The sequence below is a fragment of the Cydia splendana genome, chromosome 25 (genome assembly GCF_910591565.1).
Source record: "Cydia splendana chromosome 25, ilCydSple1.2, whole genome shotgun sequence".
Taxonomy (NCBI): Eukaryota; Metazoa; Arthropoda; class Insecta; order Lepidoptera; family Tortricidae; genus Cydia; species Cydia splendana.
Window position 1 is genome coordinate 11,255,349 of NC_085984.1, and position 24,273 is coordinate 11,279,621.

A 24,273-nucleotide genomic window follows, 5' to 3' on the forward strand; every position below is an offset into this window, starting at 1 on the left:
TTGCAAGGTATATTTGCTCCAATGAAGGCGTAATTATAGTGACAGAGAAAGATGTCCGCAATAGGGAATATTACGCAAAACTATGCGTAGAGGGCGTCACTAGGCCAATCACATGGCCTACCGTGAAACACGACAATCGAAAGTTCGGTTTCTGCCTCTCTATCACTCTTGCTTATTCAATCGATAGAGAGACAGATAAAGAAATTTCGATTTTCGTGTTTCGCGGTAGGCCTGTAAACAAACCGCCTTGATGCAGTAATACTCTCTATTTGCGAACTTCCATTTTCGCGGTTATAGGCCTGGTTCCAATTTGTTCCAAAAAATCTAGAAAGTATTGGCAGAGCCGGACCAAGAAAAGTCTGCAGCGGATTTGATAGCCCACGCACTGCAAGTGTCATTTATACGTCATAATTTCATAGAAGTTTGACGTTTAAAATAACACGTGCACTGCGTGGGCTATCAAATCCGCTGCAGACTTTTCATGGACTGACTCTATACTGTTGAGAAAACACAATGGGAGCCCGAAAACTAATTTAAAATAAATGAAATGTCATATTTGATTAAAAGTCGGCCTGAGAATGAACTTTCTAAAAACAAAACTTATGACCAATAGCACTCAAAAGGACATAACCGTCGATGGGACGCTACTAGAGTATGTAGACAGCTATATTTACCTGGGTAAGCAGATATCATTTAGTAGTCAACGAAACGAAGAGGAAGTAGACCGACGAGTAAAAATAGCTTGGAATAAATACTGGAGCCTAAAGGAAATCCTGAAAAGTAATATGAATATGAAAATCAAGAAAAAAGTTATGGATATATGTATTTTACCTTCACTGACTTATACAAGTCAAACCTGGCTGTTCACTGCAAAAATTAAATCAAAAATAACTACATGCCAACGAGCAATGGAGAGAAGCTTGCTAAACATAAAAAGAGTTCAAAAAATACCACATATAAATATAAGAGCTGTAACAAAACTAATAGACGCTCTCGAACACGCCAAAACACAAAAATGGAGATGGGCTGGACATGTTGCCAGGCTGTCAGACTCGCGCTGGACCTTGAAAGCTACCACCTGGAAAGGACCTGCAGGCAAACGACGCTCCGGGAAACCAAACAGCCGTTGGACTGATGACATAAATAAAACAACTGGTATAAACTGGAAATATATAGCTACAAACAGGGATAGATGGAAGTCCTTGGAGGAGGCCTTCACCCGATGAGGGGTTCTTGTCCACCACATATAATACTTTGTATATTTGTAATATGTAAAAAATGACTTAACAATAACTAATTCAAAATGACATTATACTTACCTAAAATAAATGCTGACTTATTTTTTTTTTATTGTAATGTAATTGAATGAAATGTAACGAAATTGGACTTGAATAAAAGGCTTTTTTATTTTTTTTATTTAATTTTATTTTTATTATTTGATTAAAATATCAAAAGCTCATTTTATTTTGGTAAATTCATTATGGTTTTATTTACAAGTGTAATACTTCATTAGTGAGCGTAATCTAATCTTAATTAATATTCAGCATGTCGATCAGTAATTAGAGACCAGAGTCCATTTACCGCCGCATCTGTAACAAATAAACATAAATCTGGTCAATGAGTGCATTTTAAACGGTTTAGTTGGTTTCTATGAGGTTTTTATTCGGTAAAATTTAGTTTTGTTTCAAATTGATGATGCAAAGAAGGCTTACTATTATTGCTAATAGTAATTGAACCAGCGTCGACAAATGGTTACGTAAAGTGTGTTCAACTTAGGGGACAAACACATTTAATTTATTTAATATTTTGATGTCTTTGGTTCAGTAGTCATATAGAGTCAGTCCATGAAAAGTCTGCAGCGGATTTGATAGGCCACGCAGTGCACGTGTTATTTTAAACGTCAAACTTCTATGAAATTATGACGTATATATGACACTTGCACTGCGTGGGCTATCAAATCCGCTGCAGACTTTTCTTGGTCTAACTCTACCACATATAAATATCATAGGACAACTTTATACAAACCAACCTAGTCCCACAGTCAGCCAGTAAATAAGAGAATGTGGCCAAGCCACCTCCGGTCCGGTCTCAGCCACTTGAGAGCGTGGTCACTTTTCTTTAGTAAAGTAGGGGCACCAGCGACTGATAGGGTCCAGTCCAGGAACCGACACTTCTATTTTTTATCCAAAATAAGGATCGGATGCCGATTTTTTAATGTGGCATCACTGAAGGAGCTGCAGTAGGAACAGTGTTGCCGTATCGGGAGATCGGTTTCCTACCCTCATAAAGTGTGTTAAGTACAAACAGCAACACTCCTATCTGTACATCGGTGGACCTTACTACGGCAGGCATACGGTCCACCGATGTACAGGTAACAGTGCGGGCGGCGGTACCTGCAGGCGGGCAGGAAGCGCGCGTCGTAGGCCCTCTGTGCGGGATGCCTGGCGGCGCGCGCGGCGGCCAGCACCCGCGCCCCGCAGCGCGCGCATGCGCGCCACGAGCCCGCGCCCGCGCCCAGGTACATGTACCTAGCAACAACACGTATCTAATTATATCTAAATGTTCATGAAAGACGAAAGAAGACATGGCACGCTACCTGCCACGATGACCTACCAGGATCAATCAAGTAGTGACGGGGCGGGAATAAGTGAGCTATTTAACTCGTTCTTTGCCTCTACATTTCTGAAACCCTCACAGAGCTGTCCCAGCATGCCAGGTAATGTCACAGATAGTTGTTTACCCACTCCCTGTGACATTTCTTCTATTGAAGTAGATAGCAACCAAGTTTATAAATTACTAAAGTCACTTGACCCTAACAAATCGGCAGGACCTGACACAATCCCGGCTACATTCCTTATTGACTGTGCGTGTGAACTTTCAACCCCAGTATCAATTATCTTCGGTCGTTCCCTTTCTGACGGGGCAATTCCAGTTATATGGAAATCGGCATATGTTACACCAATTCACAAATCAGGCTCAAAAAATAATATAGAAAACTATAGACCCGTTTCCAAATTATGTATCTTGGCTAAAGTTTTCGAGCGTATTGTTTATAATCAAGTTTATGTCAATAGGTATCAAGTCTAAAATCATTCCTCAGCAACACGGCTTTGTCGGTGGAAAATCTACCGTCAAAAATTTAGTGTCTTTTAACGATTTTGTTTCATAAAATATGGGTAGGGAATGGAATCTCGATCTCGCAATTTCGAGATCTTGCGATGTCTCGCACGAATTTTCGAGATTCAATCTCGTTGACAGAAAATCTCGATTTTAGCAATCTCGGTCGAGATCTCGATTAATATTTTCGAGATCTCGAACGAGATTGAAAGATTGATCCGTGTGAACTACTTTGTTTTGAGTAATATTTTTGACCTTAGATGCACTTTGTTCAGGTAGTGCTATTGTATGCGGCCGGCTTTAGCTGACGATAAAAGCACTGTGGCGCGCTCTGTGCGGAAAAATCGGACGAACTTAACGTACCCAGTCACCATTATTTATGATTTTTGCTCGCTTAGCCTACATTTTTTTGTAACTTGCTGAATGCTTATCAAAAATATCAACTGAGCATGTTACAGCCTCTGCTTACAATTTTGTATTAGTAATTAAAAATGATTATTACCACTTTTTCATAATTACATGCAAATTAGAGCTATATATTTTATATTTAGTAATAAAAGTAGTTTTTTTATTAAATATTGATTAATTTGGTGTTTTTATCTTCAAAATAAAACATGATGTACTCTAAATAAATAGTATATTATATGGAATTCTTAGAGATTTTTGCTCAAAATAACACTTTTTAATTACTTTGTCAAATCTCGATCTCGTCGAGATTAATCTCGATCTCGAAAGTATGACGGTCGAGATCTCGAAACACGCTATCTCGATTCAGATTTTTCGTGCGAGATCTCGAATCGCCAATCTTGGTGCGAGATTGCATTCCCTAAATATGGGGAAAGGTAACCAAATTGATGTGATATATACCGATTATATCAAATGTTTTGATCCAATATAACATATTATTATTCAAATTACAGACTCTGGGTATCCGTGGTGATCTTTTCAGGTGGTTCTCGGCCTACGTATTAAATAGAACTCAGGCTGTTGTTCTTAATGACTTCAAGTCGTCCTGGATAAGGGTACCCTCCGGAGTTCCCCAGGGATCATTGTTAGGGCCACTTTTATTTGTGATCTTTATCAACGATATTGGTTCAATTTTTATCAATAGTATGTTTCTGCTTTATGCGGACGATATGAAAATCTTCAAAATAGTTAATAGTGAATTTGAGGCAAAATTATTGCAAGACGATTTAGATAGACTGGATTTGTATTGTAAAAACATCAATTTAGATTTAAATGTTTCAAAATGCTTTAGTATAAGTTTTACTAGGAAAAGAAATGTTTATAAAAGTGTGTACAAAATTAAATCACAAAACCTTATAACTAAAAAGTCCTGCCGGGATCTAGGTGTCATTTATGATGAGAAACTTACTTTTAATGAGCATGTAGAAAGTATTACTGACAAAGCTTATAAAGCTCTTGGCTTTCTGATTCGTTCTGCTGGTGACTTTAAAAAAATGAAAACAATTAAAATCATATACTGTGCCTATGTAAGATCTCAACTCGAATATGCTTCTCAAATATGGAACCCGTTCTATAAGGTGTATGCAGAAAATATTGAAAAAATTCAGAAGAAGTTTGTTAGATTCCTCTCCTTTAAATTTAAGCTATCTATGGACAACTATTCTATGTCATGCAAAAAAATCCATCTTGTCCCTTTATTTAAGAGACGATTGGCAAATGACGTAAGTTTATTAATGAAAATTGCCCAAGGTATAGTCGATTCCCCGGATCTTGTGAGCAAAGTACAATTTTATATACCTGTCTCGCAACTGCGCAGAAGACCCTTGCTTCGCATCCCTCTTTCTCGCAATAACATTCGTAAAAAATGTTTCTTCCCTCGTACAATTAGGTTATTTAATGAACTTAATGATATGCCCGATGTAGATTTGTTTCACAGCAAGATTAATAATGTTAAAAATATTATTTTCAATAGATAGTTAACGTTACCTGACTTAAGTTTGCGTTCATAGTTTATCAGGAATATTCCTATATAGTGTAATATTTATTTATTTAAACTTTATTGCACAAAGTATATACAAAAATGTACAAATGGCGGACTTAATGCCAAATGGCATTCTCTACCAGTCAACCATAGGGCCAAACAGACATCTACAATTGGTGCAGAGAGAGAAATATACCTATTCAGTGAATATAAAAAAGGCAAACTATACATATAAACTACATAAATAAATAAAATATATATAAGCTACTACATATAATATTCTGCTAATTTGAGACCTTTATATTTATGTTATTTAGCATTATATATGTGGAAGCTTGTAATTTGCATATAGTAGATAAGTCTATTAACCTATGTATATTAGGCAGTAAGCATCCCGAATAAAATAAAATAAATTATGAACATGATCTGCTTAAATGGGGACCGGTCTGTCTGACTGTTAGTCCTAAAAAGTGTCGAATTCTTGTTTTTTTTTATGACCTGGATGCTAGCCCTTAAAGCTAAATCTCGTACCTACAACAATACTAAAGTTAGGTAAAACCTATGCTGGCGCCATTTATAAGAACCTTTGACAGTTGCCAACCCCATTGATCTCACTAAAGCTTGGTCATCATCAGTTTGACAAGAAACAAAAAGGAAGTAAAAAACTTAAAATCTGGCAACACCCGCCGTCTTGACAAATGAGTCAAAACAATCAAATATTGTTGCATTGACATACTGGCAAACAGGCAACGTACAAGATTCGCTTATACGACAGAATGAGATAGATGAAAGACTGTTTACAAATAAATATATGATTTATGTTTGCTTCACACTTTAACCACAAGGGTTAACTACTTTGGAAAATACAATGTCATAGAACACAGTGTAACATAGTTTAACGTTCCTATGTTGAACAAATAAATCTTTGTATCTTTGTAGAAATTGTCTGATTAATAAAAAAAAAAAGAATTTTTCTGATTCTGCATATGATATACATATGATACATACCGTATGCAGTCCATCCCTAGTGAAGGCATCACTTCGCACATAGTGCCGTAGTTCGGTGGTTCGGGCGCGTATCTTAAACCTTCGGGCTCTATACCATATTCAAACTGTAAAGAAAAAATCCAGAGTTCATTTTGCCACAACATTATCTTTAACTACATATAACTTAAAAAAATGATTTTAATGTAACATTTTACAAATCCCTACTCTGATAATAGAAGTAAATCTTTTTAAAGACAAGTTTGCACGCTTTGACATGTTTTCTTCTGTCATATAATAACAGTTCATATTCACAAATCATTTATCGAATCGCCATCTATAAAATTTCACTTCATAAATGCAACATTTACAATCGAGTAAAAATGGATAGAATCGATCGATTCAGTTGGCACGTCGGACATCACTAAAAAGTTAGACACCGATTTGACGTGACTGACCACTGAAGGTTGTATTGTAGACGGTCTTTCCTTATAGACTGTCTTCACCACATTGACCTTAATAGGTATTGTGTATGGTGGTATTTCCACACTCTGTTGCTTGACAAGACTGTAAAGTGTACACTTAGCTCATACGGACACTAGGGACATTAGGATTAGGATTAGGATTACATTACCTTTAAACGAGCAATTCTTGTTTATTTATATATATATCTCTCGGAAACGACTCTAACGATTTCGATGAAATTTGCTATATGGAGGAGGTTTTCGGGGGCGATAAATCGATCTAGCTAGATCTTATCTCTGGAAAAACGCGCATCTTTGACTTTTTATTTGTTTTCCGAGCAAAGGTCGGTCTCCCAGATATTACATACATAATGCGGCGGCGGTTTCCCGTGCGGCGCGGACACCGTGCAGCGAGGCAGCGAGTCCCAGATGCGGGGGGTCGTCAGCTGGAGGCACAGAGTAGCGCACTCCTCTGCGAACAAACATAAATATAACATACAAAAAATACAACAAGTCTTTCGCAATGCGTCCAGTGAAGCTGTGGAATGAGCTGCCTGTTTCGCTCCGAGGCAGGCACAATCGGTTGCGTCGCTCAAGGAGAGGTTAAAGAAGCTATGGTTATCTGATCTGACTGATTAATATGCCTATATTTATATTGTATAGTTGCTTTATTTCTACTTTCCAATTGTTAGTGTATTTTCCCCATTCCTTTTTGTGTAATATAGGTATGTACCTACCTATGTTTATCCTATAAATTTTGTATGTATTTATATCCTTTTATTTTTCTGGTACCTTTTTGTACATTTTGCTGCATTTGTCACCCTCTTTTTACTCTCTCCTCTCATCTACTCAAAGGTTAACTGGAAGAGATCCCTCAAAGGGATAAGTTCGCCTTTGTACTTCTTACTAATTTTATGTTATTTTTAATATGTCTTTTTGTACAATAAAGAGTTAACTATTACTATTATGTAATCATTATAACTACTTATCAAACATTTCATTGTATTTATTAGGATTTGATTCGTGGTTAAATTTTCGAGTCTTTTGATTGCTTAGATATCAATATTAGCACGAGAGGTTAAACAACAATTTTGTACCTACACTGAATTGCCATAACTATTATGTATTGGTTCATTCAAAAGTTTGGAGATCTTGAATAGAATGTGAGGTTACCTCGGACCTCCTTGGTGTTCTGGTGCTGCAGGCGCGCCAGCGCGCGGGACAGGGGCTCCCCGCCGCGGCCCGCGGCCCGCGCCGCCACCAGCAGCTTGCGCAGCAGCGTCAGCGCCGTGCCGTCCGTCCACGTCTCATACCTCAATAACATTGGATCAATCAATCATCAACACTGACCTATTTTGCCTCAATTTTATTTTTCCTCAATAGGGGTATTACTACAATGTTCTGCCGCCAGAGTGCAGCACTAAGCTAGCTAGTAAACCATAGAGTAACTTATACATACTATGCCTTAAACTGTTTTTTGACAAGTTTTCACAGACAATAAAATATGACATTGATGCATCAAGGCGATTTGTTAACAAGGGCCTACCGAGAAACGCGAAAATCGAAATTTAGTTATCTGCCTCTTTATCGCTGGAATATACCAGAGAGAGATTAAATAACAAAATTTCGATTTTCTTGTTTCGCGGTAGACCCCCGTTTGTGATGGATAGTGGTAGTGGCGCCCCCTACGCTGAGTTTTGCGTAATATTCCCTATTGCCTCAATTTGACGACCACCGGCTGGTCTAGTGGTTAGTGACCCTGCCTGTCAAGCCGATGGTCCCGGGTTAGAATCCCGGTAAGGGCATTTATTTGTGCTGAACATAAATATTTCTTCCTGAGTTTAGGGTGTTTTCTATGTATATAAGTATACTGCGTCAAGCAAATCTTGTCAGTAGAAAAAGGCGGCAAATTTGAAAAATCGCGGGCTGGCAACACTGTGTTCGAATAATTCCAAAATCGCGTGTCGTCTGTGTTTTATCTGTGGCCAACTTGTTTGTTGACATTCTGAATCGTTTTTATTTCAAGAGATATTTCTGCTGTGACCTGTGATATTTTCTGATATTTAATAAGATTGTGCATTACCTTAAGCAAAGCTAAGCCTGCAATGTATAATCATACTCGTTCATAGTAAACATTACTAAAATTTTAGGTTATGACAAGTACTGGAAGAACATGGGAAGAACTTGGGAACTTTTAAGATTATGTGCAGTTTTTTTTGTTTAAGGGTTAAAAGGCATAAATAAAATTAAAACGTATGCCTAAATCTATCCAATAAGACCACACATTGTGTCCAGGCGGCTTAGCACGGTCGCGTTTTTATCCCTTGTCACCATGCCTGTCACGTTCTAACAAGTATGTAAGTGCGAAAGGGACGCGCATAGTGATAGTCGATAAAAATGGAACCGTGCTGAGCCCGCTGGAAACCGTCCATAGGCCCACATATCTTACTATTTTCAGCGACTGATTCGACTACATAATTTACAAAGGTAAACTTTTAAAACAGTATTAAGAACTTTGATTATATCGCCGTTCTTTCGCAACATTACCTAATCCTTACATATGTTTGTTGCAGGATTAAATCTCGCTCAATGCGTTCGTAGTAGGTAGTTTCTCTTCAGAAGTTCAGTCAGACAATACTTACCTACGGCGGTTTATATACGTGTACAGCGCAACCAAGACGAAAAATAAATTTATTATTTAAAAATGTAACAAAAATATTGAGAGCTTAAATATTGATGGAATAGATTATTCTTGTATAAGTTGTCCTTATGTTAGTCATTAAGAAAGTATATTATTTAGGCTAATTTGTTTCATGCTCTCAGCTACTGCACATATATACTTTATATATATATATAGTAACAGCACCAGTCATGGGACATTTAAGAGGAAATTTGGAGTATTTATGATATTTCCCTTGTACATGTAAATGGTCTTCCGCTTAGCGTGTTAAAAGATGAAAGTCCTATCCGCCTTTCATGTTTTAGGCGTGTTGTATCAAAGATACTGCAATGAGTTTCCACATAATTAACAAATTAAAACTATGCTTATTTTCTCCAGTCATGGACACCAAAGCTCCAGTAATGGGCCCCCGGTAATGGACGTGGATCCAGTAATGGGCCCCCTATAATGGACATTGCTCTATCAGTATAAAATTTTGAAATGGGGAATAAGTTATGGCAAAAAAATCAATTTTTGGTATAAGCTTTTATCGCTGAATGTATTTTTCTTTCCACAGCTAATTATTATTGTATTAGATTCATCGAGACAATTCTAATATACCCAAACACAATTAGTTAGGGTTTATTGCGATAAAGTTCCCATGGCCACCTCCTGTCTCCATCATCAGATCAAGTCCATGTTATCATAATATTGCATTATCATCCGATTTGCATACTTAATTACGTACTTACACAAAATTTCAACTGAATCGGAAATCGAAAAGTGGGTCAAATTCAGCTACCAAGATTTGACCCACACTAACTAACAAGGCAAGTTAAATAAAAGTTTGGAAAAACGATATTAATTTATCCTAAGTCCGAGAATACCTCCTGGTTGACATATTTCGTAACTACATTTTACTTCTGTATTGTTTAAAACATGAAATTATGGCATGGCAAGCATCATTATGTCAATTGTCCCATCATAGGAGGTATGCAGTTTTACAGCTCCTATAATGGGATTGGACCAAATACCACTATTTTTTTACATCTGTGGAGTCACAACATAGTGTGTTATATATTACCTTATCTCATGGTAAATGCAATTAACGAAACACATTCTAGTTTTCATCAAGTATTAATTAATTAAAATTTAATAAATTAACTCACCTCTCTTAGCGAAGTTGTTAAGAATTTTTAGTGATATTTTTTTTCAGTGGCACGACAACTTTTGGGTTGACGCACATTTCTTAAAAAATAACCGAATTTAATAAAAATTCAAACATAATCAGCTCTAGGACTCTTATTTATGATAAAAATATATCCAGTGTTTATAAACTACTTTTATATACTTATTTTAGAGGAATTGTGTTTTTTTGTCCCATTACTGGTTCCGTGTCCATTATAGGGTATACTACTATAGTTTATACTTGCTGAAACAGGTACAGTCAGCAGCAAAAGTTACTAAACGGGCCAGGTGTTCAAAATGAACTTGACGCGACTTTATTATTAAGAGAATAAGAGTGTGTCAAGGTAATTTTGAATACCTGGCCCGCTTAGTAACTTTTGCTGCTGACTGTACCTATGTATCTTTTTAAAAGAAGTTTTAAGTCGCTTTACATACCTGTTTGTTCAATAAAAGAAAATAATGTAGTCAGCATTCATATGGAGCACTAGACGCAGTGTAGGTATCATTTTAGAAAAGTATTTTCACATTTCCAAAATGACAAGTCTTGAATAGCCTAATGTACAAGTTAATAAAATTTCCTAACAGTATTTTTTATTTTTATTATACAATATTATAATTGTGTTATATTTCTCAAACATATTTCCTAAACTTTAGCCGGGCAAACACAACTAGCCAGTTAGTCAGATCCAAGAAAATTATACTCATAGCTTTAGCATAAGAAAAAGAGTATGATTCCCTCTGTCTTTAGACAGTCAGTCCTGGGCCAAACTACATAAAGAATCTTTTTTATGCCTGCCACAGAACCCTACAAATTATAAATTGAATAGAAGAATAGTATTTCTTAGACCATGAAATAAAATAGGTACCAAGGGTTAAATTAGACAAATTATTGTTAAACTAAACTAAAAATATTTAGTTTACCCAAGAAATGTTTATTGTAAGTTAATTAAAGTTATATAGGGAAGGTAAAAGGAGTTAACTCCTAATGTTTGGAAACTTAAATTACACATTTTGTAACAAATCTGTTTTATGCTTAAGATGCAATAGATGACTACAGAGTATTATGATGCTTGGTTGAAGTGACCAGGTAACCTTGGTAACTTCATATTTTTTCAATGAATGCCCTGAATTAAAGTGTAGGTAAGTTAAAGTGACCCTCATCTTCTCTTACATTTAAATTAAATAATAGACCAGCGGTGGAACAAAAATGGGTTTTGATAACATTAAAGTTTTTTCTTTTTTGATATGTTATTGCATGCATGTTAAATAACATTTATGTAAAATATTAGAAAATTATAGGTGGAGCGTTCGGCCATATTTAAATATTTCAATTTTGCTAAATAACTATGTAAATATAAAATTAAAGTTACAAAAAACTGTAACATGTTCAATAACACTTTAATTTATTCACAATATTCGGTTTTTAGAAATCTGGAACAGCTGCTTTCTGGTGAACGTAAAAACACGAATTACTTTGTCAATAAAGAATTAAAGTAGCTGATATTGTAAAATTACGATATTATCTATCAACTTAGTATACTTGTAAAAAATTAGAAATGTAGACAATGTGCTTGTCTAGATATTGATTTCTGGTTAAGCAGTATAGCCAATATTGAATTAAAGTTTGTAGAGTTAATATTACACGGTCATAATAAAGATCTTAGTTCCCACACAAAATATTAGAAATATAAAATCACGGCGACACTAAATACTGATACGTAAGTATGCATTCCGCGCTTATATTGAGTTACATTTCAAACGCGCGGCGTTTTCGCGCGCCGCGCTGTGCGCCGTGGCAGGAGGCAGCGATCGACGGTGACGGGCTAGCGATTAGCGCGGTGCCCGTAAAAAATACGCAAAACGTTTATAAAATTATTATCAATGGTAAATAGTTATATTGTTAATAGTAGGTACACTAATGGAAACTTAGATAGATAGATAGATAGATAAATCATTTATTTGACAGCTGCAATGACACACAATATAAATTTAAACATATCATAACAGAAAAAAAAAACAATAATTATTACACTAACAAAGAAAATTGAGTTACAAAGAAAATAACATAGAAATGAGTAGGTACAAAAGTAAAATTTTATAAAAGTAGGTAGGTACAAACTGTGTGCGTTGCAGCAGGACAAAAGGGTCACGGCTCAGTGATATGCTTCGCTCTTTCGAGCAAAGCACTGATTTTCTGCCGGAACCCAGGTCACAACAAATATTATATTTATGTAGAAGTATTTACGTACGTCGAAAACAATCGTACAGTGTAAGTGTGATATGTGCATGTCGTGTGATAATTTTTTGATGAAATACTTAGATAGTAGGTAAAATTGACCCGTGTGTACTGTGTGACGTCTCCCAGTTGTGTGACACCAGCCTCACCATGTTATATCCTAAAATCTGCAACCAAATAGCCGAATGGAATCCCAGCGGTTTGTTTTTCAAGGAGAAGTTTTTTAAAGTGGGTTTTAAATGTTTTTTTGGATTTAAGTTGTCTTAAAGGCGGAGGGATATCATTCCAGCATTTGGTCGCGAGATAACGGAAACAACCGGTAAAGGCAATCGTCCTATGAGGGTGTACTTCTAAAATGCAACGTCGAGTAGATCTTGTGGCGTGTCGGTTGTGAAAAGAAGAAATATTTATTTTAGAGAATAGATATTCGGGTGACTTGCAATTTATAACGCCAAAGAGAAGACAAGCAAGATGTAAATGTCTACGTGATGCCATATTCAGAGTCGAAGATTTGTTCAAAAACGGTGTGATATGGCTCCTTGGAGGAACTTTGTAGCAATATCGATAACACGCGTTTTGAACTCGTTGTATTAGTCGACGAGTCTTTTGTTGCAGACGAGGCCCGTACACCAGATCGCCGTAGTTCAACTTAGACAATACGAGCGATTCGCATAATGTCAAGCGAACTTTTTCATCTAGAAGGTTTCTTACTTGATACAATACTTTCAATCTAAAGAAACATGATTTGGCTAGCTCCGCTATGTGCTTTTCAAACCTTAACTGGTTGTCTATTATTATACCCAGGTTTCTGGCCTCCTCTACTCGCTCTATTAATGAGCCTCTAATATTTAGTTGAGGGCTACCATCTAAGATTCGAGAAATTTGAGTTTTACTACCCAAAATCATAAACTTTGACTTAATAGGGTTTAGCAACAGACTGTTTTGTTCAGCCCAAGCGGAGATACTTTCGAGGTCTTCATTAATTTTATTAATTGAGTCAGGAAAGTCACAAGGACGGGCCGTGTAGTACATCTGAACATCATCCGCATACAAGTGACATTGACAATGCTCAATAATGTTAACGATGTCAGCGCTATATATAATAAACTTACCTACACTTATTTATTTCTATATGTACTAGGGATTGCCCGCGGTTTGGTTTACGTAGAATTCGTTATCGTGTTAAGTATAGAAATAATAGATACATTTGAAAATTATTTTTAAGGTGCATTGTCATACAGATAACCACCCTTGTTAAAGTATTCTTCAAATTCAATAGACAGGTGTCATTTCAATATAATTTTGCGTATTTTGGCGCTTTTAGGTTATAAATGACTAGCGACATATATTTTTTGTTTAAGAGCGATATCCGATATATATATCTCCGATAATATTTACTTTATCATTTAAATCAATTTCAAACTAACGTTATTCAATATTTATCATTTTAAAGTCAATTTTACCATAACTTATTATAAATATCCTCTTGTTGTGAAGTACCAAATATTGTTATTTGTATATGTATAACTCTTAAGTTAAAAACAATAAAATCTGTTATTGTCTACTGTCAAAATTATTATTTTTTGCGGGATTAAGTAATACCCTGCTAGTGTTCAATAAGGCCCACAATAGGACTTTTATAAAAGGTATATTTTCCAAGAGTATCGTAATATTTTTATAACTATTTTGGTATAATGAAGAAACTTCAATAAATAAGATACCTATTTGAGTGAGTTTTTCATACTTAATATCCTGTTTATTAAAAAAAAAACATTTTAATTTAAGGTGGGCCGTATATAGGCATATACGGCCGACACGGAATATACAATAAGGTGAGGTCACTTACCTTATTGTATATTCAATATGTATACGTGTAATATTGAGCAGTTGGTTTATAATATACATAATATGATATTGACGTTGAATAGGACAGGACATGACAATAGGAACCAGAAATAGGTATAGTCGGTCAAACCAATTTGTCAGTAAATAAAAACAAAAAACTATATTCATCCTTTTCTTTTGGGTGCTAGTACTAGTGTAAGTCAAAGATAGTATGATGATTCTCTCTATGTTTGAAATGAGACAGTCCTTTGACAAACTATGGTAAAAAATAGTTGTGAATATCATGTACATTTTTATTACAATTTCGAAATTCAAATGTTCTTCCTAATCAACTCGGCCACTAAACTAACTGATAACTTGGTATCCGATCCGCTAACTCGGCGAATGAATCGCCAATTCGCCAACTCTCCGAGCCGAGTCAACGCTATCAAACTGCTACTAAGGCCATTCAAAAATAAACCTTAATTCGAGAGCCTGAAGGTTCTTATATGACAAACAATACATTATGACTTAAAACTTTATGGGAAACAAAGGGACCCCTTTAATTTCACGTAATGTCCGCATCTAATTTATATATGTCCACAGTAAACAAACAAATGAATGATAAGAAAAGACAGACAGTGCTGTGAGCGGCAGGTGGGGCGAGGCGAGGGGCGAGGTATAGGTAGGCTATGATAGGGTCTCGGGCGCCGCGCCGGCGACACTGACGGACCAGCGCGGCGTATGAATTTCGCGCCTTTTTAAATATATTTTACTATTACAATGCAAGCTACACACCGAAATTTCTTATTTTCCATAATATGGCTGCGTATATTATTTTATAGTAATAGACTTATTTTTACAGACTCTAATTCAATATTAGATATTATAGGACAAAAAACGCATATTCATTCTAAAGCATATATCTTATTCTTCTAAATTTTTAGCTTGCCTATTAACTTAAGAATTTAGATATGTTGTTGTGGATTTATTAAACTTTAATTCAATATCGACAAAATAATAAGCTAATTTGTAGTTTGACTAAGAAGCACGTTAAAAAAATTTCTAATAATTTTACATTATAAAGCGTCATACATATTATAAACGATGGAACTTAAACATTGCACTTTAATTCAATATTAAAAAATCATTACTAAAAATATATAAATACCTAATTTATATCTAACGCTCGTTCTAACTTTTCGTCATATTTTACAAATATGCTTAAAAATATGTCCCATGTCAGATAAGTATCACTTTTTCATCTTTAGAATTATCAAAACTTTTAGTGCAAAAATCCGGTCCCACTATTGGTCTAATAAGCACCCAAATATCATTTGTTTTATTTTTATTATGTATATTGTACAATATATACCAATCAAAATATTACACAGGTAGGTATGTGATATTGATCCAGAAAAGTACACTAATTTACATTAACAAGTGGCATATTATATTGTAAGTATCAAATATTCCACAATTTCCATTTTGCTATGATCAAAATTGAATTCCAACTGAGAAATCTAATAAAATATTAAAATCCAGTAGGACATCTACCTGCGGAAGCAATGATTTTATTCATACATTCTAGTTTAATGGCATCTCTTCTTCTTTGTCGTTCCCTCATGACTGAGGATCGTGACCAATTACTATGTCCCTCCATTTATCGCGAACAAGGGCTATGGGGGTGCCCTCTGCATGGAACCACATGCTTGTTTTATGGAATCCGACCATCTTGCAGGGGCTCTTCCTGTAGCGCGCTTGCCTTCAACCTGCCCCAGTATGATGTCACGTTCGAGGCTGTGGTGTGGCGACCGCATTATGTGCCCAAATAATCTAAGAGCCCTCCTGGCAGATTGTTGAGAGTCGTTTGGTGATTTTGAGCTCTCTCAGAATGGTTTAATGGCATAGACCGCTTCTAATTGTAATTTGATATCTTCAAATTTGTTAATCATTTTGACTAACATGGCTTTTAAATTGTCCGTCCATATTAAATAACAATTTCTAAAATTTTCAATAAGCCGCAAGTGACAATTTGAATTGACGTACGTAGGGCGCGCTCAGCGGAAAAAAAATCATATTCGTTTTAGTTCGACGTACATTGCTGCTTTTCTTAGCGCAATACTGCTCTTTGAGTGTTGCCCTACTTTAGTTTGCTTTACATTGCTACTGACAAGATTTGCTTGACGCACTATATGTATTTTATCTATATATTTATATAAGTATGTATGTCGTCGTCTAGCACCCGTAGGTACAAGCTTTGCTTAGTTTGGGGCTAAGTTGATCTGTGTAAGATGTAAGGACCCCTAAGGTATTTATTGTATGGAATGTGCAGAAAAGTTATATAATGTAAATGGGCCTCTAGAATATAACTTACGGATGTGTATGGCCCGTCGCAGCATGTTGCAGATGTGTGGTGGCGATGTCGACACACTGTTGTAAGATGCGACGCAGTGGAGTCAACACCACGGCGTCGCTCGACAGTTCGGCTTTCGCTTCGAGTGTCACTAGAGCCTGGAATGTAAAAAAATGTTAATTTAGGGTAGAAAAGGGGTTTCAATCGATTATTATAGTTAAATCTAATTTTCTTATTGTGTCTGTACCTTGTCGTGTTCGTGTTCCAGCAGCGCGTCTAGCCGCACGTCGTCGTGACGCCTGTCGTCTCCGCGTAACGTGGCCGCCAGCGCCGCCCACGCACCGGCGAGGGTAGTTAGCTGTGTCAGAGATGAGACGGCGCCTTGAGCGGTCGGCATTACTCTGTATAGGGAAATATACATAGGTATAGTCTGGCAAGCCAGTTCCGTCAGTAAAAAAGGCGGGAAATTTTAAAAATTGGCGCGTGTAGTTGCCCTCCCATAGAAAATTAGAATTTCGCAACGTTTTTGTACCGACAAAGTGGGTTTGCCAGTGTATATGTAGACTCTTTATAGACGATTACCTACATAGATTACCTAATGTCAGCTAATAGGGAATTTGACTGTATTTAACATAAATTATTTTACATCAGGCATGAAATAAAGCACCAGAAGATTGATAGAGAAACGTAGACAGCAGTTATTTTTAGACATTATACCTATTTTAAAACCAGTATAAAACTATATAGAATAGGTAATTTGATTGTGACGTCACATGCTAGTGTTTCATATAAATTCCATAGTAGCAAAATCGTTTTGACAGTTCGAAAAAAGAAACTGATTTGACTAGTAGTCAAATACCCTATAAACTCCCTTATTTGAATAATTTTAGGTATCGTCTTGGGTCATCTCATTCGTTATTTGCCAAGTTCTTAAATTAGTCCTATTCTGCTTTCGCCACCCATTCTACATTCGTCACGTTCGTCGGTGGGCTTTCTCATCTTTGGTCATATTTGTTGTTTGCCTTTTTCTTATTTCGACCCATTCCGGTATTCGTCATTATCTTGTTTGGGCATGTTCGATGTTAGTCTATCTCGTTTTCAGTCTCATTCATTATTCGTCATTTTAACTTCGACACGTTCGTTGTTGGTCCCATTCGGTTATTGACAAGTTCTTAATTTGTCTTATTCTGTATTCTGTCATATTCTTCATTCGTCACTTTCGCTGGTAGTCTTTGTCATCTTTGGCCATATGTTTTGATTGTCTTTTTCCCAGTGTGGTTATCAATTTCATCATCCCTTCCCTCCCGTGGCTGTCATAGAAGTCGCCCTGAAGAAGGACAGCAGTTACCAAAGCTTTAATCAGTCTGAAACTATCTTAAGTAGCCATACTACAGTGCCCTGGTCTAAGACCAGGCACGGCACGACGGAGTAAGCCCCGTGTCCCCGTTTTGGACTAATCTCCCCTACATGTGTATTGTTTAGGCTACATTTAATTAATATTTAAGTATAAGGATTATTGTTTATGGAATCAAAATAAAAAACAAGACAAATAGTGAATGGGACGAATATCGAATGGGACGAATATCGAACGGGACGAATATTTAACGGGACAAATAGAGAATGTGTCCAAATTTCAAAATAGCCTAAATAAGAAAAATACGAAATTAGAATAAGACCAAAGACGATAGGACGAATAACGAATGAAACCAAAAAAAAGAAATTGTCTAACATCGAACATGCCCAAAGAAGATAATGACGAATACCGGAATAAGCCGAAATAAGAAAAAGGCAAACAACCAAATATGAAAAAGACCACCTATGAACTTGACGAATGTAGAATGGGTAACGAAAGCAAAATGGGACTAATTTAAGAACTTCAAAAAGCGAATGGGACGACCCAAGATACCTAATTTTAAACTACCGCGTATTGAAAGGAAGTAAGTACATAAAGATCGAAAAACAATCACTACCACTACACCTTATAAAACAAAGTCCCCCGCCGCGTCTGTGTTTGTATGTTCACGATAAACTCCAAAACTAGTGAACGGATTTTCATGCGGTTTTCACCTATCGATAGAGTGATTCTTGAGGAGGGTTTGTGTACAATTAGTTAACCCGCGAGGAGCCGGGGCGGGTCGCTAGTTGAATGCAATGAAAAGGTTTTTACCTGCAAAGCGCGATGCGTAGTTTGAGCCAGTTCTGGTAATAGAACTGCTGGAAAGCCTGCGGCTGCCGTTGGAAACTCTCTGTAAACCTGTCAAAGAAACTTTCCTATTATTTCATATATTTTATTGAACCTTTCTTTCACAATAAGAGTGTTCATACGAAGGGCGACATATGGACGAGATGTAGGCCATGATGCATTATATAGCAGTCACCCAACAGAGTTAATTTCAAAATTCACTATTTGTAACCCCCTGAGTTCCAAAAGTAATTATTTTAGATTTAAGCTAGTTATGAATTCAGTTTAGTAGTACCACTGTATTGTATATATCTATTATGTAAATAAATGCTTTGATATAAAAAAATAAAGGTAAAAAAGATACGGTTAATGACAATGACTATATTGATCAGATAATAAAAGACCTACCTCTCATACACAGCATCAATGGCGTTAGGTTTTAGCGTCATGATGATATCCCGGTAATCCAGTCCAGAAACCATCGCGTACTCTAACAGGGATGTTGTGTGCTGCACTAGCAGTGGTGTGGCTAAAACAATATACACAGTTACTTGTATAACACACATAAAACAAGCACAGTTTCCACTGAAAAAAATACTTTTGGGTAAGTAAGGTTGAAAGTTGACCTTAGTAAAGCGTTTGATACAGTTATAAGTATATCACCATTGGTCATTAAGATGGAGATAATCAGATAATGTCTATAATCTAGTTACATAAGTGAATCAAAAGAGGAAATCCAAAACTAAAAGGAACAATACAAAATTCAAGCAACCTTAATTATAATATACTAGGTGTTCCACAGGGTACTATTTTGGAACCTATTATTATTATTACCAATAGTTTTAAATTCCGGCTAATGCTATTTACTGCTGACGGATGTGATATCGCTATGCCGCAGGGTAGTTTTTGGGACCATTATTTTTACTTATTTTAAACTTCGGCTAGTGGTATTTACTATCGGATGTGATGTTGGTGTACCACAAGGTAGTCGTTTAAGACCTATATTATAATTGTTAATATTTATCGTGCATGTTTATAAGAATATTACTTACAAATGTCGGCTGCGGGTAAACGATATACGTGTAGTTGCGCATGTGTGTCGACGCACACACACACGCCGCCGAGCCATGACATGTCCACACATGATACTATGGCGCATGCTGCACCTGTCTGAATTGAAACAAATGTTTGTAATCGTAAGTCGCACTCGTAAATAAATGCAAATATAGCAAATCCGAGAAAAATCAAAGAACTGAGTGTCGACGATTCATGCCTCTCCTTTTTTGAAGTCGGTATAAACCGTATTTAGAACTTACTGCCAGGGCTCCTCCGTATTTGGGTTTCTTCGGGGGCGTAGCGCCGGCCTCAAGGCCTGGTAACCCTGAGACTGTCACCGCTGTGGTGCTTATCTGAAAAAAAGTAATTTTACTATCTGTAGTCTGGCAAGGTAAATTTTGTCAGACAATAATGTAGTTAAGACGAAACGGGAGCTGAGCTAAAAGTCAATTTTGAGATTTCAAGCTGAATATACCCGTCGCTCTGACGGGGCGTGAGAGACTGTATTTGTGTGTGTAATGCACGCACACAGATGCGTACGCTTGCACCCGCGCGCGCCTCATTGCCGACAATTTGCAATGTTATTTTTCGTGCGTTACTGCCACGAGGCGTTCACTTATTACTTACTGTGTTGCGATTGAATTTTTTGACCCGGCTTACGTTTACGGAACTCGATAATCTTTCTACTACTGTGACTTGGCTTTGTTTACTTGACTTTGCTGATCAGCTTATTGTTTTGGACTCCGTGAGTTGTGGTTACCTATTGGACCGCACGCAATTCATCTACCTTTATTCAAGTAATTAAGCGTAATTAGCCGAAACCTTTATAAGAGTGTAATTCATAAGAAGTACATAAGATATAATTTATGTACTGGTTTGCTGTTAGCTTTTAATTGTATCACTTTACATATATGTTACTCAAATAACTAACACGGTTACACTGTTGTAAGAACATTATTTTTCAGGTAGGCCTTATTATACCTACTATAGGCCTTATTACCTCCTAGTACCTTAGTAGTACTAGTACTACTACGGAAATTGATTCAAAGACTCAAGACTGACTTAAGTGGCAGTAGGGTGTAGGGTTTTTTCTAGGCTTAATGAGTTCGCTGAAGCTTATTTTTTATACTTAGCGCACAGAACCACTAGTTTAACAGTATCAGCTCTAACCACATGTCACCATTTTGTCCTTTACGTAACAAGCTCAGGGGCCCAGAATATCCGATGTACCTATCAAATCAAGGTTCTGTACCAAATAAGGCCCGGTTATTATAGTTCGTTATTTTTTAGCATTAGAAAGAAGGTAAACAATCATGACGTGTCTTTTTATTAATAATTATTGAAAAACGCTTTCAAAAATTAGTTTATATTACTTATGAAAGCAAAAGAATATAAAAAAGTATATGATTAATACATACATACATACATACATACAATCACGCCTATTTCCCGGAGGGGTAGGCAGAGACCACGGATTTCCACTTGCTACGATCCTGACATACCACTTTCGCTTCCTTCACATTCATAACATTCCTCATACACGCTCGCCGGTTTAGGGTGCTCTTGCTCATTAATATGATTAATATGATTTATAATTCTAACATATTTGCTATGACTTATTTTTCAATGGTAATTTTTAATAAGACATGTCAAAATCTGTTACCTTAATGCAAAAACTAGGGTTCCGTACATAAGTCCGACTCACGCTTGACTGCACATTTCTAATAGGTTTTCCTGTCATCTATAGGTAAAGAACTATTTTGTGTATTTTTCAATATTTTAGACCCAGTAGTTTCGGAGATAAAAGGGGGTGAATGGTAATTTTTTGGCTGTTTTCTTAAATAACTTCGAACCTATGTATTTTAAAATTATAAAAAAAACATTTCCATCTTTAGGTCACTAATTTACATATGTGTACCAAATTTCAACTTAATTGGTCCAGTAGTTTCCGAGAAAATAGGCTGTGACAGACGGACAGACAGACAGACGCACGAGTGATCCTATAAGGGTTCCGTTTTTTCCTTTTGAGGTACGGAACCCTAAAAACGAACTTTAAGCGTGCTAACTTTCAAAATTTCATTTTTTATAAGATAGTATAAGTAGATGGGCAAAAATTTTGCGTCCATGTCCACCAGTGAGTAAGTGATTGAGATACCTAAACATTTAACTTTATAATGTAAAATGATATAATTTACTAACCTACTCGTTTAATTTCAGGTAGGTTGAATAAGGAACCAAGTAACCATGGGGAGGAGCAGTATTTACTAACATTTTCTTTTTGGGTCTTCAGAGTGTATCGTTTCCTTTTTTTTGCACATATTACACTTAAATATATATTCTCTGTGTAAACCCTTACGTCTTTCAATGACAAAGGCAAGATCAGCAAATGTACAATTTGTATGATCGTGCCTGATATTTGAGATCACAGAAAATAAATATTTTAAATCCACTATTCTGCGACCTTCTAAAATTTTGTTTTATCATGATTCATGATCAAAAAGCTCGGATTAAATAGTCATATCAAACGTCGATTATGCAGTTGATGATGAGCTTGCATTTTCTACCATTGGTGCTGCAAATGCATCAACCGGTGGCGATAAACTTTGCCCTCTTGTAAAACAAATTACTATTGTGATTGTGTCCAGCAAAAGGCCAAAATTCGGTTTACTTTCCTGTTTAAAATATTACTAATTTATTCATATTTCAGATTAGGTACATAGGTAACTGTCTGAATGTTACAATGCCAGCTGGCAAATTCTATCACATTTGTTTGTTTGGTAGTCATGGTAACATTCACTTACATTGATATCCTTATTAAGATCTGTATCTTATTATCCAGACCTTAAAATATTGCCACCGTTGCCCTTTAAAAAAATACTGTTTAAATAATTGGCTACTCAAACAATGCTTCTATAGTATAAATAATGACTACACAAAAATGGGTAGTATTGTATATAATGCACGAAATAAGGCCCGATTCTTAAGCGGGTTTAAATTTTGAGGCCATGTCCGCTAATACTATAGACAAAATATCAAGTTTAATAAACACAAAAAAAAACATTGATGGGCCTTATTTTATAATTTAGGCCTTACTTTGTAATTTAAAGTAGAGTTAGGCCAAGAAAAATCTATAGCGATTTTGATAGAACACGCAGTGCAAGTATTATTTCAAACGTCGCTTCTATGAAATTATGACATATAAATAACACTTGCACTGCGTGTGCTATCAAAATTGCTGTAGACTTTTCTTGGTCTGACTCTAAAATATTCTTTATTACACCACAAACATAAAAACAAATTTAAAAAAAAACCGGCGAAGTGCAAGTCGGACTCGCACACGAAGGGTTCCGTACCATTATTTATAAAAAAGGTCACCCATCCAAGTACTGACCCCGCCCGACGTTGCTTAACTTCGGTCAAAAATCACGTTTGTTGTATGGGAGGCCCCACTAAAATTTTTATTTTATCCTGTTTTTAGTATTTGTTGTTATAGCGGCAACAGAAATAAATCATCCGTGAAAATTTCAACTGTCTAGCTATCACGGTTCGTGAGATACAGCCTGGTGACAGACGGACGGACGGACAGCGGAATCTTAGTAATAGGGTCCCGTGTTTTACCCTTTGGGTACGGAACCCTAAAACCGATTTACAATGTAGATAAAGGTAGCAACAGGCGGTCTTATCGCTGTTAGTTCTTATTCTTCGTTTGTTTAGCATTAGTGAAGGTGACGTGTCTTTTTTAAGCATGCAATCGTATAATTATTTAGCTTTTTTTGTAATAGTTATGTACTTAGTGGTTAATATTAGTATTTACTATTTTTTTTTTCAATAATGCTTGAAAACGAAGTATAGACATGACAACCAAATATTAACGCCATTGTAGGGCAGGATATACAGAACATGAATCATTAGTACTGTCACGCTCCGTGATTGTTGAGCCATTTAGGGTTCTAGCTAAATTGGACATTCCATAGAGCACGAGTAAGTATGGAACAACCAATTCAGCTAGGACCCTAAATTGCTCGACAATTACGAAGCGTGCCTGTAGGTACCTAAAAATTTTGTTAACCCATTTTAACCATGCAATAAAATATTTTTGATTTTGATTTCTAATTTGAAATATTAGAATCAAAAAGTTCATAATAGATTGTATATCATAACTACAAAAATGTGTTCCCTACTCTCAACCCAAAACCCCTTGTATCTTAGGATCTAGATATTTTCACACAAGACGGTTTATCGATAACTTCTTACATCAC

The 24,273-nt window shown here is 36.1% G+C and overlaps 1 protein-coding gene across 1 annotated transcript in view; it reads right to left on the minus strand.

Annotated features, from left to right (window-relative positions):
* Nucleotides 1-1,438: 1,438 nt before the first annotated feature.
* Nucleotides 1,439-24,273, minus strand: part of LOC134802996 (mediator of RNA polymerase II transcription subunit 16) — a 44,930-nt gene continuing 22,095 nt past the window's right edge. The window contains exons 10-20 of the mRNA XM_063775725.1: nucleotides 20,275-20,367; nucleotides 20,011-20,128; nucleotides 19,367-19,487; nucleotides 18,944-19,030; nucleotides 17,024-17,177; nucleotides 16,798-16,934; nucleotides 7,687-7,826; nucleotides 6,882-6,985; nucleotides 6,074-6,177; nucleotides 2,394-2,528; nucleotides 1,439-1,589 (exon numbers count right to left, since the gene is read on the minus strand). Of these exons, the coding sequence (XP_063631795.1) occupies nucleotides 1,553-1,589; nucleotides 2,394-2,528; nucleotides 6,074-6,177; nucleotides 6,882-6,985; nucleotides 7,687-7,826; nucleotides 16,798-16,934; nucleotides 17,024-17,177; nucleotides 18,944-19,030; nucleotides 19,367-19,487; nucleotides 20,011-20,128; nucleotides 20,275-20,367 (1,230 nt within the window). The 3' untranslated portion in view covers nucleotides 1,439-1,552. The remainder of the gene's footprint in view (nucleotides 1,590-2,393; nucleotides 2,529-6,073; nucleotides 6,178-6,881; nucleotides 6,986-7,686; nucleotides 7,827-16,797; nucleotides 16,935-17,023; nucleotides 17,178-18,943; nucleotides 19,031-19,366; nucleotides 19,488-20,010; nucleotides 20,129-20,274; nucleotides 20,368-24,273) is intronic.